Below are 18,996 nucleotides of genomic sequence, written 5' to 3' on the forward strand. Positions count from 1 at the left end.
GCGAACAACGGAGGTGGCGAAATACGATGATTGGCTGGTTGAATTCAGTTATAAACCGCTAAAATATAGCGGCAGAAACCATAAGTTGGCATATTTCTCTGCTCCCTCTTTTTTAGTCGTTAGCTGGTGCTAGCCCCAACCCTACGTATGTGTTGTGAAGAATATAAGAAATTTAGGCAGAGGCGGTCGAAGTCGTCGAGAAAGCTACTCAAGTAGAAGTATAAGTAGCGACGAAAAAATCTACTCAAGTACGAGTAGAAGTATTTATTTCATAAGCAACCTAAAACTACTTGAAGTAGAAGTAGAATTGACTGACTTTAAAAGTACTCAAGTAAGTAAGTAGTTGTGAAAACGATCATAATTCGTTCACATGGATTGTAAAAAGGTGCAAATTGAGCTATGCGAAAGGTGACGAGCTTGATTCATACTGATTCATACCAGCAGGTAACCAATTTTCGATAGCATAAGCATTCGTCCACATCATGGGATGAAAATGATGGTATTGATATTGAAATGCGATACTAATCCTCTGTTTTCTCGAACAGCACGTTTTAGAAAATAGCATGGTATGGCGCCATCCACCATATTATAAGGCCAGTAGTTTAGTCGAAGAGCAGTACGGAGAAGTTGTATAGGATACGGTCTAAACATTTTGCGCGATTAGTAAACGTTAATAAAAAATATGGTGAACCGTAAAAAGGCCATATTGTGCAGCTTTATTTCCGGAAATAAAAGGCATTTGTTATCCAGACAAAAAAACTGATATTTATTATAACTCAAAGTATATGATACTCGAAATTGAAAGTGAAAAATAAATACTAATTCTAAAAGCGGAAAATGTATTTCATGCCTTTAGTCCAGAAAGTTCCAAGGGTGATATGCTAAAACATCTCTAAAACTAACAAAAAAGTAGAGTCCACTTTTCCAGGTTAGAACGCGCCATGGCCATGCTATAGATTACGATATGACAAGTAAATACTAGATTGCGAAACATCAGTTTCAAACGTTATGTTGAGCCATACATACTGTGATGAATTATTTCATATGGGCGATGGGCGACAATGTGGTGTTAACGGAACCACGCCAACCCGCTACCTATATTATATTCATCGATGCTTTCGTGAAATCATACTGGTCACGCCCAACCCACTGCGCGCGAAGCGCGACGAAAATTCTGGGCTTTACTCCATTTTTATGAAAATTAAATGTTGATACTTCGTGAAAACAGCCCCGAAATTCCTCAGCCTATATTCCTGATTGGAAGATTGAACTATATTTCTACTTGACAAACTGAAAATAGCGAAAAGTAAGTAAGTAGATCACAAAATATTACGAAGTAGAAGTAGAAGTAGCGAAAATCAGATCTACTTGAGTAAGTACCAGAAGTAGAGGAAAACTACTTGAGTACTTCGAAAAAGTAGAAGTACTTCGTTACTGACCACCTCTGAATTTAACTATAAACGCGGATGTTGGAATTTGGTTAATTATTATTAAATCGCGATTCAGGTCCATCTGAAGATCGGGAAACTTTTGAGTCGCGAGTGACAGAGCAATGCAACCACAGATATTTGAAATGTATTTTTGTATAACTGATATATTCTCCTTGTAGGTTGCATAATAAGGCTACGCGTTGGCGCGTTCGCTCGTGTGAATAGCTACTTTTCTGCTCATTTCCATAAAACTCTGAACTCAATGTGCAGTGGTAACTAGAGTGAAACCAAAACACCGCAGTCGTTTGGTGATAATGGGGCATATGAAAATGCTCGACAATTGCTGTCTTGAGGGAATATTTATTGGTAGTATTTCCTACAAAAATATCAACATTCAATAGAAATGTGCTGGACAATATAAGCATTTTCACTCTACTCAGAATTGCTTGCGAAGCCCGCGAACAATTATGTAAGATTGAAAAAATGTTGGAATTATCCCGCACATTTGTAAACAATGTTGAGATTTTTGTAGGAAACACTTCTATTATTTAATCCCCCAAAACAGCAAATGCCAAGCATGTTCATATACCACTAACTACCCGACTGCGATGTTGCGGTTTCACTCTAATTGTCATTAGGATCTAGGTTATACGGTGACATTGAAATCCAATTTCGAAAAAGCAAAAAGTGCACAATCAGTGCAGGATTTTTATGGGAAATGAACCCAAAATCAGTTGTTCACAGAGACGAAAACGCCAATGCGGAACCGTTATATGCAGGGTACATGGAGTTAGATACACAAAATATAATCAAATATCTGTAGTCGCACTGCTGTATAACTTCTGACTCCAAAGCTGCCCGGCCCCCAGACAAACCCTAATCGCGATTTAATAATAATAAAACCAAATTCCAACGTCCGCGCTTACAGTTAAGTCTCTTGTATTCCCCACAACGAGTTATACTCGGGGCCAATAACAGGCTACGACAAAAAAGGGAGCATGGAAATATGCCTACTTATATCGTCGTTAGTGCCACTGATTTAGCGCTTCATAACTGTACTCAATCGGCCAATCATTGCATTTTTTTCCAATTCCATTGTTCGCGAATAAAGGCGTTGCTAGAATATAACCCCTATGATCCGTGATAGGAGTTAATATAGTATTATGTATATCTGCTTGATAATAAAGTATTCAAGAGAAAAATAGGGACATGTGGAAACAGTTTGGGAGTTGCCTGACGGTCCATCCCGCGAGAGATTTGAAGGCTCGAATCCGGCCAGCGACGCCATTTGAGTTTGACACTCCTGCTATACATAGTACAGTACATTGCTATACATAGTACAGTACATAATAGGCCACATCATAATCATCCGAGGACAGTGTTGCGCTTTCACTCTTACCATTAGGAATAAGTCGATGAAAAACTCCACCGAACGGGTTAACTGTTTAATCTCTTGTATTTCCCCACGAAACCGGACAATAGCCTGGCCATGAATAAAGCATAGGGACAATATAAATTTGTCAATAAGAGCCGAAGATTTAGCGGTTTATAACTGTAATCAATCTGTCAATCATCGCATTTTTCCAAGTTTCGTAGTTTGCGAATAATGCTGTTGCTAGAACAGAGCCCCTATCATTCGTTATGTAACGCATACTATGTATACGTATAGGCTTGGTAACATATACACCGGTGTACAACATGGGTATCTATTTGGAAATTAACATTTTGGAATCATTTGACTAGCCCGGCCCGGAAGCGATCAAAATGCTTTAATACAGACTATGCGACTCAAGAAGTTGAGTTGATCTTCACTTGCACGTAGCCTGTGACGTTTAGCATAATAGACTGTCATGGGTTACTGACTTACTGTCATCGATTACGATTTGATGTATGACGTAGAATTGTAGATATATGACATGGATCTATAAAACTAAATGCAGGCTAGAAGTTGCAAGTGACTCGGAGTGTTCCAGCGAAACGATATATAAGTAAAGCATAAATACTCATCTCGTCAAAATCCTATAACTGATACATAGGCTATACACACCTTCCTATCTTTTCATTGTATCGCAGTCTTGTGATGTTTTGAAACGATGAAAATATCAATAAACCTGATTGATTGATTGAAAAAAAGGCTACATCACGCCGTAAACTTGAAGCTCTAGCTATGGTGCTCAACTGCTCATATAACATAGGCTATAAACGCTGGAATACTCTGAATCACGTTGCAACTTCTAGCCTGCATGTAGTTCTATAGATCCCTGTTATATGTCTACCTACACTACATCATACATCAAATCGTAATCGATAAATCAGCTTCGTTGAGCTTGCTTGCAAATATCATAGGCAGAGCCCTAGGATTAGAAGATGACTCGATTATGCTGAAGTTACGCTTAGGTTACCCCGATGCCACGTCATATCAGGCTAACCATAGAATCGTTTCCTACGACTCTTGTGAAGTAGCAAGAATGATATGATGGGTGCATTGCATATTTTTACTCTTGCTCATATCGCGCCTCGTCCAGTAAATCGTCATTTGAACAGTCGAATATTCATTGCAGATTGCGACATCGTACAAGACAACTCCTGTTACCGGCTTCAACTAACATCCACTGATTTGAATTTCCCCACAGCATCATTTCTTTGTGCAAATGACGACTCGGCGATAGCTACCATCGATAATATGGGACTGTATGGCGCAATTGTGGACGCAGTTAGGCGTAAAATGCAGAAAGGCTGGCAGGCTACTTCAGTTTGGATCAACGTTACAGGAACGGTAAGAATCTAATCAGGGTATATGCTTGAGTTGCCATATTTCTCCAAACATGCTCTGGATTTTTATCTCAACATGTGCGTCTTGGATTTATGTTACAATTTCCCGGATTTTCGTAGATATGCACGTTTTCGAGGTTCTTCTATACAGGCCAGGGCCTTCTTTAGGATGATTTGTCCTTTTTGGGAGGGAAATTGAAAATGTCCGCCGAGGGCGCCTTAAAGTCCTCTTTTTTGGTAATTATCGACCTCTTATACGTGTTTTACAGCTAGGTTAATGGACAGGGTCAACTGAAAATCGACATCAATGACGCGAAATGGGTAATACGGACGTTGGGACTTGTCATTCGGGGGTCGAGTGAAAGTGATAACCTCTTCTTAGTGAACGCCTTAAAATTAATATAAAAGTGGGCAGTCGGGGCAAAGTGATGACTAGGGCAAGTTTTTGCAACTTTTGAAACTTTTCTTTTCAGCTTCCGACAGCTTCCTAGATACTCAGAATCTATGCACTATGATGTTTTAAGCTGTGTGGAGGGATTTTATAGTGCAACTTTTTGCAACTTTTCTCTATTTTCCATGCCAATTTTTACTGCAACTTTTATCGCATATTGGTGAAAATGTAAAGGAGTGATTTAAAAACATGCTATAAAGTATTTCTAGTATGGTTCTATTCTCTTTGAGTTGCATAACAGTGAGATATGGTGGGTTAGCTGTTAACTGTTATCTATGACACAATGGCTTGCAAGCAAAAGTTCAACTACCCCTGCCAAGCACGGCCGTGCCCGAACAATATGTAAATAGATCGCTATAATAATTCTGTCATGTTAATTTGAGATACAGCTTCCCACTTCACGAACGCCCAGGCGAGACCGCTAAAAATTTCATTTTCACCGGGTCACCTTTTTCAGACTATTGATTTTGTTGAAGTCGCTAAGAGTGAGTTTTTCTGCGATGCCTTGAGCCAACGTTGCAGACCTAGGGGGTTTGGGGTGTGTTATTTCTCTTGTTTTAAGGAGAGGGGGTTATCGCTGTGCTGTTTGGCTTTTTTGGGGAAAATTATTCCCGCATTGCGTAATTTTCTAGCTGTGTACAGAGGAAAATGTAATTTTTGGCGATCTTGCCAGTCGCCGGACCGTCCGTGAAATGGCAGAGTAACAAATTTGACAGCTATGCAGGAACTAGGTTATACAACAAAACCTTTTGAGTATGTCATGCCCCAATAAATCAACAAAAATTATAAATGCAACTTTTTACTGCAACTTTTGTTAAAATTAAGTGCAACTTCCTCGCGACTTTAGTGCAACAAAAACTTGACCTAGTGATAACTTTTTTTAAGTCAACACAGCAGGACTTCTAGTAGATATAAGAAAATCTGCTGAACTTTTATGACTTGGTAGAAGTGTCCTCCCTTTCCCGAATCTAAAATATGGTAACCCTAATATAGGCTGATAGTTGAAACAATTTCCTATGACGGTCGTAAACATTCTTAGTCCATTATAATAAGTAACTGTCAGCTTGAAATTTGTCTGTGAATCCCGTCAGATATCATTTTCTACAACTAATCACGTATATAATTAGTAATCTACAATTACCATTTTGCATCAATAATCGAGTGTAGGGATGTCCCTTGTACTACCATATCGATATTGATATAGAAAGAAATAGCTATGTGGCCGAATTTTTTAAAGATTTTTTTCGAGTCGATTACCAGGAGTCAATATGACAGTATATAACCCAGTGATTCTTAACTGGGGTACCCTGATACAGTCCCAGGGGTTCCGCTGTAGGCAATTAGATGCGAACAGTAGTCGTATTGTGACTGTTGTGGTGATTTTTCGTGCGCAACGGCGTACGTATGTGCGGCAGCGGTACGAAATCGACACCCCGACATTCTTAATTGCCAGTTCCATCCCCAATATTTATTAGCTTATTTCCAACAAGCAATTGGTATCACGCTGTTGCGTTTAGACTGAACAGTACGAAGACAATATCTGAGGCGCAATTCTTCCTAACTTTTACTGGCCCGTGGAAAATTTACGCTAATACGCTAATCTGTAAGCCTCCGCGGAACCATAAATGTTCGATAAGTCATAAAATCAAGAGTCCTTGACTCATCCGGTCAAGCTTGATGTTCAGCAATCAACGGCCACAAATTCCAACTCTGTCATTGGCAAACATCTATTGGATAGTTCCGCTTGTATGAACAATTATCGAGACGACAGATTTCGAGGGGCCGTTCACACTGTCATTTGTGTGCCTTGTCTTGTCGACTTTTATCAAAATTCACCGGTCAAGGCTGTGTCAACAAAAAGAGTACGTTTACCATCTACAAATAGTACACTGAACGCTCTCGTGTTCATGCTGGTGACGTCATATTCTGTGATACGATTGTTGGTATACGATGTTCTTCAGGGCCGTAACAGCACTTCGTCAGGCCCCCCAAAAAACCTTCGTCTTGGGCTTTTCTCGACTAAACGCGCAAAGCACGAAAATATTTCTATAATTCATGACTCAATCGTGCAATATGATTGGGAATTGCATATATATTGCTATCAATTTTTATCCTCTCTCTGCTTACGTAATATGATTCACCGGTAGAGCTGAGTGAGGTGTGTTTGAAAAATTAGGACCCCTCAATATTAATTAAACATATCCGGGTGTATACCCGTTGGCAGGAACGAAACAGCACTTCGTCACCCCCCAAAAAATGAGTATTGGCCTCACATATGGTGATACACTGACCCCCGTCAAGTTGTTCGCTTTAGCCACAAAATAATAGAGGTACTGTTAAGCAGCCGGCGCGAAGCATAAAATTTTTAGATAATTCACGATAACATCGGTCAATAAGATCGGGAATTGCACAATGCAGATATAGGCTATTGCTATCAATTTCTTTTCCTCTCTGCTCACATAATCAGATTTACCGTTAGAGCTGAGCGAGGTGTCTTTGAAACTGTAGAGCCCGTAAATTATAATTGAACCTCTTCGAGCGGGCGAATCCGTTGGTATATGGTATGTCTTGGTGCGCAAACGGCCATGCCGATATGCCCATTTCTATTAATCTTACGTACTGTAACGAGTGCCAGCCGAAAATATATGAATATACTATTCAATGGTGTATTGAAGTTCTGTACCTCCAGGAAGCTCTTCAAAAACAAAAATCTATTACATTTCCCCGAACATCTAAACACATCTAATACATTACTGTAGATTACCAGTGCACAAAATAAATTCTGCGTCAACAAAGTGTTAAAACAGCGAAACCAATAAAATGAAATACTTTGAATATTTATTACAAGCCAGCGTTACATCTTCACCTCCCTTTCAGATACCACAGTACACATAAACGCAAGGCTTTACCTTGAAAAATGTCATCGGATTGTTCGGTCGAGACGAAACATCGTGCTATCGATTGCGAAATTGCCAAGTTGTCTCATTTTTTTTCTTTTTTATTTGTGTTCATGTTTTGAACAAAGTGTTATAAATACAGCCCTAGATACGATCAATTGAAGTTTTGATGGTTCCGCATGGGAAAAGTAGCCTATATTAACTCTATCCCGGTGATAATTAATATAATATAACTCTTATGGTGGGAAGAGACGTATATTGTCGAGACTTAAAATAATTGTCTCTAGCAATAATCGACTCAAATGATGACAATTTACTAGATTGGGTTGGGAATACTCAAATCATTATGCCATCACTGGTAGATGTAGAATATTCTGTAAACGCTAGTACTTTAGTAGCACCATGCGACATGTTGAAATAACCGAATGGGGAACGAAATGAATGACCAGTCGCACATTTTGTATTACCAGATGATAGAGAAAAGGGATCTATGGTACCTCGATGGCCAAATCCCGTGGAGCGATGAACTCATAAATTTCTACCTGGTTGTTGATCAAGACCAACACTCGACATCGCAAGGGCTGCGTCGTGGATTCGCTTTGTCAACTTTGAGGGGCGTAGTTTGTGAGAAAATCATATGATTGCATCTCTAACAACAGTCACGTTCGATTGAGTCGAGGATTTGAGTCGCCATTAAACCGCTATCGCTTGATTGATGAACAAGCGTTGCCTTGGTAATTGATACATGGAATAGTTTTCATACTTCAAACCAGATTCTGAACTGATGCTCGTGCCACAAGATACCGACTTTTAGGAAGATTGTTGCGAAATTATCTTTTCAATGAAACATTGACTAAACAAACCTGACAAAGAAATCTCGTTGTTACTATAAATTAAGTCGCAGAACACCCGCGATACTCGCACGGTACTGCAGTGTGCTGCGGGACACCGGTTGAAAAGCACTGCTGTATAGGACTCGGGTGATCACCATATGAAATCATATTTTTATGTCAGAATACACGCTTTTGGCTCTTGCCCGGTTAACAGATCTTATGATGAGCCGCCACTCGAACACAAGGAAACCCTGGGTCTTGGATTATGGAGATAAATCGGCCAAGCCATCAGGCGTGAATATTAACCCCTTGATATGAAGCTCAGATCATCTCAGATATGTTGCGCAATACAATAATTGTCGAAGTATGAGCCTCATTGCCCAATTATATATCCAGTTGAAAAAAACATGCATAGGCTATTATTCAAGTCAATTTTGTAATAATATTCGAGACCCATCATTTTATGTGTTTGCCAACTGCCGATATCTATACATTTTTAATTGTTTATGAATGTGTTTTTCAAGTGTTTATCAATAAACTCGTACGTTGAGGCAGCCAAAAACTATAAACGCATCACAAAAGATGAGGATGAGGTGTTGGTATTTAAGGGCTTCAGGATCTCGTAAGGCTCACTTTCGTATATCCTGACATTAGTGTTTTGCTCTAGCGCAGTGCGGGTTCCCCGCCTATCGAAGCGATATATAGTTTGTGGCGCCCCACGTAGGCTAGTGTTTAAATCGAAAATGCAAGGCTCAGTCGTTCAAAATAGGATGTTCAGATACTCCGCTATGTCTTCATTGTAATATCGCCGAAACCGTCGACCATTTTCTACTGAATTGTGCAAGATATGATTTTCATCGGTCCTTTCTCATTGAGTCATGCCGTAATCATGACATCCCATTCTCGACTTATAACCTCTTGATCCAGCCCGAGCTGTGCCCGAGCTCGACTTATAACCGCTGTGGCTGAATTCGTGATATCATGTCGTAGAATCCTTTAATTTTTGATCCGTTTATAGCCGAGGTTGAATTACATTGCAAAGGTACTTATACCGGGAGGTAAGTACAGACCGTGGTGCACCAGACCCTTATGGCAGATAAGCGCCGCTACCACTTTTTACCATATTAATAATAAAAATAAAAAAACGAAAATTCATTTGAAACAAACATGTTTAAAACAAGGCCCTTGATTCAAACATGCTTTTTATTGTTGTTGTTTTTCAAGCCATGACGTCACGCATATTTAATTGTGACGCCATATTGGATTGATATTCATAATTGAAAATATAGAGTAAATATAGCTCCTTTGACGAAATAGGCTTCCAAACCCTGTCATATTCGGATCAAAACTATCTTTAGTCAGGACTACATCGTCTTGCAGCATGTTTACGGTCGGCGGCCATCACCATCCGAACATTCATTCCGTACCAATGATCTACATCTATGTACTATATAGCTGTTGAACCGACTATTCCGAGGGTTCCAACCATTCCATATCGTATACGTCGTCCGCAGGCTCATACAACATGTTTTTGGGAAGTATTTACACAATTATGGCATAATTATACAACAAAACATGTTTTGAACAAAGTGTCTGAGACAACCATTCGTTTTAAATACAACCGTAGCGACACGTATAGTGCGCGTGTCATATAGTCGATTAACGATTTATAACGTAGTCCGGCATTCAGACTGCGTTGTAACCTTTAATTCAGTGGTGTTTGCGCATGAAAGTTTATGATAGTATAAGAAGACTACCAAATTTCAAAATCAGAGTTTTTCGGACAAAAAAGACTTATGGCTTCGCCATTTGTGAGCATAATCATCCGTCTCGTTTCTAGATATATTTTCCAAGGTAGCGTTTGAGACAGTGGTTCATACCATTACCACTAGCGGTACGCGCGAGACCATTTCAGGTGGTACGCGAAGAGTGCCTCGATTTTTAATTGCATTAAGTCTACAATTTGCTGTTATTTAGAGTGGCTAAAATCACCCCAAATAAACCGTGTAACTTGACTTCAGTGGTAGGCCTACAACAATTAGACGTCGGCGTACCAGCAGATTCACAACAACGAACACCCAGCAACTGGTAAATTTGCCTAACCAAGCTTCTGGGGATCTAATTCATCAGTACCAGAAAGCAGGATAAGATTTATCGATGTAGAAACGAAAGTATAGTGTCCAGAATACATAAACCATCAATTCATCGCAATCAAATACGGAGGATAATGTTTCAATCAAAAAATCAACACTAAACGAGCATGCACCTTAAAATATCAAAAATTTCACTTGCTTCGTTACAAAAGTTTGCTCGAAATAACCAGCTTTCCGTTTGTGAGTATTTTGACTCTCTGCTGTGAGCTTGACCCGCCATGACACAACATCAAGAGCGATTGACACTACGTGTGGTGTATAGTCAGAGGTGGTCAGTAACGAAGTACTTCTACTTTTTGGAAGTACTCGAGTAGTTTTCCTCTACTTCTGGTACTTACTCAAGTGGATATTTTTTCCGCTACTTCTACTTCGTAATATTTTGTGAACTAATTACTTACTTTTCGCTATTTTCAGTTTGTCAAGTAGAAGTAGTTTAATCCCCCAATAAGAAAAATAGCCTGAGGAATATCGGGGCTCTTTCCACGTAGTACCAACATTTAATTTTCATAAAGGTCATGTAATACCAATAATTTTCGTTGCGCTTCGCGCACAGTAGATATGGAGTGACGAATATGTTTTAACAAAAGTGTCGCAGAATATAATTTAGATACCGGGTTGCGTGGTTCCGTTCACACCGCATTGTCGTCTATATCAAATATTTCATCACAGTAAGTATGGCCCCGTATAACGTTTGAAACTACCGTTTCGCAATCTAGCAATTAGCTATTATACCTAGCAGCCCGTGACGTGTCCTAATCTGGAAAAGTGGACATTGACTTTTTTTAACGTTAGACCTGTTTTAGCAGACCGCCGTTGAAACTTTCCGGACAAAAGACATGAAATATATTTTCCGCTTTTTAGAAGTACTATTTGTATTTTTCTTTCAATTACGAGTATTATACAGTGGCGAGATATCGCAGTGGTATAATCCGTGGCTGCAACACCAATGGGTTGCGGGTTCGAGTCCGACCTAGGTCGACTTCAGAATTCCAATACCTAAGTGTTGGAGGTTTATCTAGGCACCTCCTGGTCACCTCATCCGCGTAAGTGGTGTCTTACGAAAAGCCGTGCTATAAGTCGGCAGTTACGGAATAAAAATGAAAGATATCGGACTGGTGTAAATGACCATAGTAGTCGACAAACACCATGAATACCTCAAAACCAACCAACCAAACAAGTATTATAAGTTGAGTTCTAATTATATAGCTCCGTTTGCAGCTTTTGACAGTCCATGCGAACGAATTACGATCGTTTTCACAACTACTTACTTACTTGAGTAGATTTAAAGTCAGTCAATTCTGCTTCTACTTCAAGTAGTTTTAGGTTGCTTATGAAAGAAGTACTTCTACTCGTACTTGAGTAGATTTTTTTTCTTCGCTACTTCTACTTCTACTTGAGTAGCTTTCTTAACTACTTTGACCACCTCTGTGTATAGTCAGTGAATGATGCTTATTCAACCAATCAATGGAATTGCTATCGCTGTCTGATGTAAAAAATCTAGCAGGTGCACTGGGTCAATTTAGACTTCATATGTTTATTGTATAGGCCAACATATCATAAAAACAAAATTCGTTCGATTGGGGTGTTGGCTGATGCTGTATAACTGGTTAATGGGGTATTATCGGTAGCAAATATAGAAACCCGTTTACACTCTGCTCAATGTCAACGTAGCAATACTCAGACGTCGAATAGGCTACATTGTCCGGTCTGGCTTAGACCGTTAAGGCGTAAGCAAATATATTGCCATGCAAGTCCTCGTCGAATCTGTTGGGAAAGCAACGGAAGATATTGATTTTATTGGATTATCATGCCATGTGATTGCCCCAGTTGATACATTTGCCGACGTTTAAAACGACAATTTGCACTTCAGCATAGTGGCATTGTGGCACTATGTGACCCGAGTCGTCGCTAGGTTTTTTGTTTGTTTGTGGTATTCATGGCGTTTGACGACTACTATGGTCATTTACACCAGGCCAATTTTCTTCATTTTTATTCCGTCGATACCGACTTGTAGCACTGCTCACTTCCAGGCTTTCATAAGACACTGTTTACGCGGATGAGTTGACGAGGAAGAGCGTAGACAAACCTCCAACAGTTAGGAAGGAATTCTGGAGTCGACCTCGGTCAGACTGGAACCCAGCATAATCGTGTACAATAATATATGCTATCACTTCACTGAAATGGAGTGTTGGAATTAGCAATATGACGTCTCATGGCGTCATGAGGTTCACGTTCGCGTTCACACAGAACCTTTCAAAAAGGTTTGCGTTCACACGAACCTGAACCTGTCAGAGGTTCACACCATACCTTTGAGAATCGACATGATATCTAATGTGCAGTGAGTATAAATGCCATGTCTCGGATGGATACGTTTTCGCATGATAACAGTTTCATATACATAGCACATTAAATGGTGTTTTCTTACATCGATTTCTGCTGAGAGAAATAGTAATAACCCCAGTAACTAAAAAATACCAATAAATTCGAGAAAACAAATCATTGGAACGCGATCGCAATGAGTTTGAGAAACACGGGTTTAAGACAATGCCTACTTCAAAGAAATCCATGCATCTTCGACAGCTACTAAAACAAGCACATTCAGAATAACTAGAATTGTCATCAGGTAGGAGAATTAACGACATAGCGTGGGCGTAAAATCTTGTCAGCATTATCGGACCATAAGATCCTGGAAAAACAGCCTAAGAAATATAAAACTAATAAAAATCGGTATATTGCAGTGACATACGTAGACAGGGCTAAAACCGTAGGCTACTCCGTCAGCGTCCCACATTAGCGTTGGTCTTGGGTCCTCATAGCAGTGTTGAGATCAAGTCACTACCTTCGAGTCACGAGTTATTTCGAGTCATTGCACATTTTGACTCGCGTCAAGTCAAGTCAATCGATTTTCGAAAGTGACTTGAGTCAAGTCAAGTCAGGTCAAGTCACGAGTCAAGTCACAATTCAAGTCAAGTTGCCTATTCGAAGTGTGAGGCATAATTACTAGGGATGGTGTGAACCTCTGAAAGGTTCAGGTTCGTGTGAACGCGAACCTTTTTGAAAGGTTCTGTGTGAACACGAACGTGAACCTCATGACGTCTTGTGACGTCATATTGCTAATCCCAACCGTATCTTTCAATGAAGTGATAGCGTATATTAATGTACACGATACCTAGCTAAGACTCGGCCACATAATGCCACAATGCTGAAGTGCATATTGGCGTTTTAAACGTCGCCTAATGTATCAACTGTGGCAATCAAATGATAGAATACTTCCATAAAATCAATATTATCCGTCGCTTTGCCAACAATTTCGATGAGGACTTGCCATGGAATATATGCTTACGCCTTAACAGTCTTGGCAAGACCGGACAATGTATTCAGCGTCGGAGTATTGCTACATTGATTTTAAGCAGAGTGTAAAACAGGGTTTCTATACTTGCTACCGATATTATCTCATTAACAAGTTGTACAGCAGTAGCCAACACCCCAATCGCACGTTTTTTATGATACAATAAACATATGAAGTCAAGATTGATTGGTTGAATAAGCATCATTCGCGGACTACATGCAGTGTATTTCGCTCGTGACGTTGTGTGATTGCGAGTCGAGCTCTCAGCAGAGAGTCGCTAAATATTCACAAACGGGAAGCTGGATATTTGGAGCAAACTTTTGTAACAAAGCAAGTAAAATTTTTGAGATTGTCAAGGTGCATATTCGTTTTGTGCTGATTTTTTCTGCTGCCAGCGGCATGCACAGAGTGGCCCGCAGCTGAAATGCAATAAATTTGTACTAAAGATGTCATAATGAAGTGAAAATTGTAATATGTGAAAAAGGTTCACAGTGCAGAACCTATCAAGGTTCTGTTGTGAACGCGAACCTCTGAATTTCCGAGGTTCACACACAGAACGCGAACGTGAACCTCACGTTCACACCATCCCTAATAATTACGTCATTGCGAGGTGTCTGAAATACAGATTGAGTGAGTGGTCATGGTCATTGATTCTGAACCAATCAGCGAATATAGAGTTAAATATACACGCAATCAGGGATATCTAAAACTTCGGGATGAGTTACTCTCTCGAATTCACTCGCGCCGCCGCCCGACAGGCGTGTCACTTAATCAGTCTTTGCGAGCCAGTGTTGCCAATTTAGCGATTTTCGCGCTAGATCTAGCGATTTTTCATCCGGTTTAGCGCCAAAAAATATGGATCTAGCGCCTAGCGATAAATCTAGCGATTTTTGAAAAGTATTTAGCGATTATTTAGCGCTTTTTTACCGAAAATAAGTAATGAAGATCAGTTCAGGCAGACGACGGCATTGGCTATTCCGGCCACCAGAGCTCGGACTCCGATGCTATATTATAGATTACTGACCTACAGATAGATGCGCAACTCTTGGCGGTCACGCACGGACAAACAGTTTAACTTCTTGCTAAGTAATCTAAAAGTAGCATAATTGGCGGTGCTATATCTGGCGATTTCAGCGCTGAAATTCAATATAATTGTTGTTGATCGAAAGGTAGTGTCGCAGTGATTTCGAAAATACAAATTGAAATCTAGTCAGGACAATGGAACCACTCCGAAACAACCCTCAAAGTCTGAAAATCGGCATTGCTCCAACAATGGCACGCCTCAAAACAATGAACATAAAGTCCAATTTCGTCCAGCGAATGTTCGAATCAAAGCCGATTTTCAGACTTCGGAGGCTGTTTTGAGGTCGTTCCATTGTCTTGACAATAATTTAATTACTATTGTCGGAATCAGTGTGACACTAGCTTTCGTTTAGGACCAGTTTTATTAAATTTCATACCCCGGGTTGGTCCTCGGAATATTTTCTTAAGGTCTCTACTTATAGAGATCCCGATTCAAGTCGTGTTGTTTCGGGTCAAATCGCATGTCGTGTTCAAGTAGCCTACTTCAACACAGTTTAGAGAAGTCAAGCGCATTTCCACGGCACATCGCATCACGTATTTACGGACGCATCGAGCAAGGCACGCTTATACAGTGAGCGGTTATGCCTGCAAACCTGGTCAGTCGTCACGCAGAGCGATAATTGCGCAAAGCGATCTGCTTTATCGAAATGCACTGCATGTTTTGTCCCGCTTAGAGATGACTCTCACGTATTATGAACTAGAAATATGATAAGTGACTTTACACCCAGACGAGTAAAATGTAGCTGAGAAGAATGTATTGATATTATAGTTCGATTTAACACCTTTAGCAATTAATTCAGATTTAGCGTTATTTTTTAGCGCTTTTTTCTCAATATTTAGCGACATCTAGCGATTTTTAACACGAGTTTTAGCGATTTTCTTCGATCCGGAGTTGGCAACACTGTTGCGAGCTCTTGAGATGGCCGGTAGCTCCTTAGCAGATGCGGCTGTGTTTGTTCTACGAGGTATTTTGCCTAGATTTAGATTAGTGTGAAGTATGTGGACTATGATATGGTGAGTGAGAAGTGATGATCGATCATATATTCATATTCTAGTGTGCAGGCATTAGCAGTTGATAGACTATGGTGATATAGTATTGTGTAAATTACTACCGGTACACGCCATATTTGGTCCAAATGTTATGATATATTTGGAGTTTTCAGCAGTTCTATAGCTTTCTCTTGGTTGTATTTGAAGCTTGTCCACCTATGTTTGCTAGTATTCAGTGTACAATGCATATTTACATGTTTAGATGAAGGTGGGTGTTTGTTTGAAATGCGGCTACCTGTCCATTCACTACCTTAATATGGTTTCATAATTTCACTTGATTATTATTCTGAATTTAGTAATTTAGGGACAATGACTATTAGTCTTTATTAGGATGGGTTACACATGTTGCGTTCCTGAATGCCGCACTGGATATTGGGCTAATAGGAAAACTGCTGCCACTGCTCAAGTTTCCAAGTTGCCTCTGTTCAAGTTTCCACGTGATGAGAAATTGAAGGAGAAGTGGATCAGGGCAATACCGAGGCAGAACTGGACACTTTCGGTGAACCACAGGGTTTGCTCAAAACATTTTACTCGGGACCATTTCGTAACGAGTACCGTCGACCAGAAAGAGCGCCGGGTTCGCAAGCGTAAATCAGCGGATTTAGTTAGACTTCGTCTGAAACCAAGTGCTGTTCCTCATATATTTCCAAAATTGCCAAGTTATTTGAGTAGAACAACCCCATCCCCTCGAAGCCAAAACACCGGTTCATCAGCTCGTCTTGCCAGAGAAAATTCAGCTATTGAACGTCGCAACTTGGACTTTTTGAAGAAAGATGTGATTGGGAACTTCATGAATTTGAAAGAAAAACTGCAGAATCGAACAGTCCTATGTGGGTTTATTTGGTGTGTTTCACAAGTTATTTGGTGGGCAAATTTGGTATTGAATACATACTCTCAGGAAAAGTGATGTCCGATCCGATAGAAGCAAGATTTGGGATGTACCGCCAGTCAAATGGTGGCAACTTCTTCATGTCAGTGAAGCAGTTGGTTTCGGCAGAGAAAAAGATCCGATGCTTAAGTTTACTCCAACAGCGAGGATTGTGCACCGCATCACATCTCGATCAATCTGATCATAGAAATGATCATGAGGATGATGCATCACATTCTTCCCAGTTCTCGTGGTTAGTTGAATTCTTGAGTAATGTTGCAATTGACGAGGTGGATGATAGTGATGCGGCTGTTTCTTTCTATGTAAGTGGTTATATTGGTCGGTCTATTATCAGGCGAAGGCATTGTGAGGAATGCAGTAATTTACTTGTTACGAACATTGCTGTTCCACCACTGTCTGATTCTATACCAGACAAGTACAAATCAGTGCTGCAAATGACGAACAGGGGTGGTCTTTCAGAACCATCTGAATATTGTTATGTCTTGACAACCCTTGCTGTCCAATACTACACAGCTCTATCCAACGACAGTGATGTTAAGAAAAAGTTCCTAACCTGTCACAATCCAAGAAGTGTTTTTGTGTCTGCCATTCGTGAAATTTTGAAGTCAACTTTTTTGTGCAATCTGACATCTGTTGTATGTGAAAATGAGAAGATTGCCCATAACAATTTTGAATTGATCATCCAAACGTCTTTCAACTGCTTTGCAAAAAATGAATTGAAACGCATAAACAGCAATCCTACGACACAGCTGCCAATAAGCCAAAAACAGCAAAAGATCAGGAAACTTTCCTCCAAGGGTTCCAGCAAATCCTAGTTTGTTAGTGATTTTTGGTTGTATCTGCCTGTATCATACTTCATACTTACCTTGATTTAAAATTTAAAAATCAGCTAGTGGGTTTTGACAGTATCTGCTCTGTACCTTGCCGTGACTAAAAACATTTGATATCAGCTAGTGATTTTTGGTTGTATCTGCTCTGTGATTGCACCTGCTCTCTATCTTGCCTTGATTAAAATTCGTTTGTTATTTGTTAGTGAATTTTGTTTGTATCTGCTCTGTGATTTTGGACTGCATCTGCTCTGTAACTTGCCTTGATGAAAATACGTTTGTTATCTGCTCTGTGTTTTTTTCATCTGCTCTGTAATTTTGGACTGCATCTGCTCTGTAACTTGCCTTGATGAAAATACGTTTGTTATCTGCTCTGTGATTTTGGACTGAATCTGCTCTGTAACTTGCCGTCAATAGAATCGTTTGTTATCTGCTCTGTGGTTTTATGTTGTATCTGCTCTGTGATTTTGAACTGCATCTGTTCTGTAACTTGCCTTGTTTGAAATACGTTTGTTATCTGCTCTGTGATTTTGGACCGCATCTGTTCTGTAACTTGCCTTGATTAAAATAGGTTTGTTGTCTGCTCTGTGATTTTTGGTTGTATCAGCTTGTATCTAGCCTGGATTGAAATACATTTGTTCTCAGTTTGATATGAGTAAATCAGAATGTCGGCTTTAAGCTAATAGTTAAAATCGTAGGTACATCACTACTCCAATTGTAATGTAACGATTGTGCCATAATTAGAATGGTGCACAAGATAAGTAATGCCAATCAAATTCAATCAAAGCTGATAGAATTGTTAGGTATCGAATCCTTCATAAGTGATTGTCGACAGCTACTCCGCTGTCGATGCGTCTGAAGTGACACTTCTCTCGTCCGCCTAAAAAACGAGAGACCCATCCCGAGTTTTAGATATCCCTGACACGCAATAAGGCGCTGTATCGCTCACATATACGTAGAACTGCTAAACTACTTAAGTAATTGCACATCCTCAGTTTATAGTTACCAGTCAAAATGGAGAATAATGAAACGAATTGATAAGATTCCATACATTACCCATTTACAAATCGATATGATACAACTCAAGGCTATGCTAATGGTTGAGAACTATATCTACTATATTTGAATTCAATTTCAATAAAACATGAGGTTTGATTAAGGAAAGAACAGAGAACAGAAATAGAAATTATGCTATTACTGTATTACTATTACTATTACTGTAGGCTACTAGTTTACGACAACGTAATCTGTAAGTTTCGATC

At 39.8% G+C, this 18,996-nt stretch overlaps 1 protein-coding gene and 2 long non-coding RNA genes across 4 annotated transcripts in view; all 3 read left to right on the forward strand.

Annotated features, from left to right (window-relative positions):
* Positions 1–8,945, forward strand: part of LOC145438093 (uncharacterized) — a 42,030-nt gene extending 33,085 nt beyond the window's left edge. For both annotated transcript variants that reach the window (XM_080315492.1, XM_080315491.1), the window contains exons 2-3: positions 3,992–4,206; positions 8,021–8,945. In XM_080315492.1, coding sequence (XP_080171618.1) covers positions 3,992–4,206; positions 8,021–8,191 — 386 coding nt within the window. In that variant the 3' untranslated portion in view covers positions 8,192–8,945. The remainder of the gene's footprint in view (positions 1–3,991; positions 4,207–8,020) is intronic.
* LOC145438133 (uncharacterized) lies at positions 4,214–5,499 on the forward strand. Its single transcript, XR_013914847.1, has 2 exons — positions 4,214–4,980; positions 5,176–5,499. It is a non-coding gene; the product is annotated as an uncharacterized LOC145438133 (long non-coding RNA).
* Positions 8,946–15,906: 6,961 nt separating the features above from the next.
* On the forward strand, positions 15,907–18,318 carry LOC145437033 (uncharacterized). Its single transcript, XR_013914547.1, has 2 exons — positions 15,907–16,764; positions 17,353–18,318. It is a non-coding gene; the product is annotated as an uncharacterized LOC145437033 (long non-coding RNA).
* Positions 18,319–18,996: the final 678 nt, after the last annotated feature.

The sequence above is a fragment of the Botryllus schlosseri genome, chromosome 4, assembly GCF_051294905.1.
Source record: "Botryllus schlosseri isolate E-star chromosome 4, Bs_hap1, whole genome shotgun sequence".
NCBI classification, from domain to species: Eukaryota; Metazoa; Chordata; class Ascidiacea; order Stolidobranchia; family Styelidae; genus Botryllus; species Botryllus schlosseri.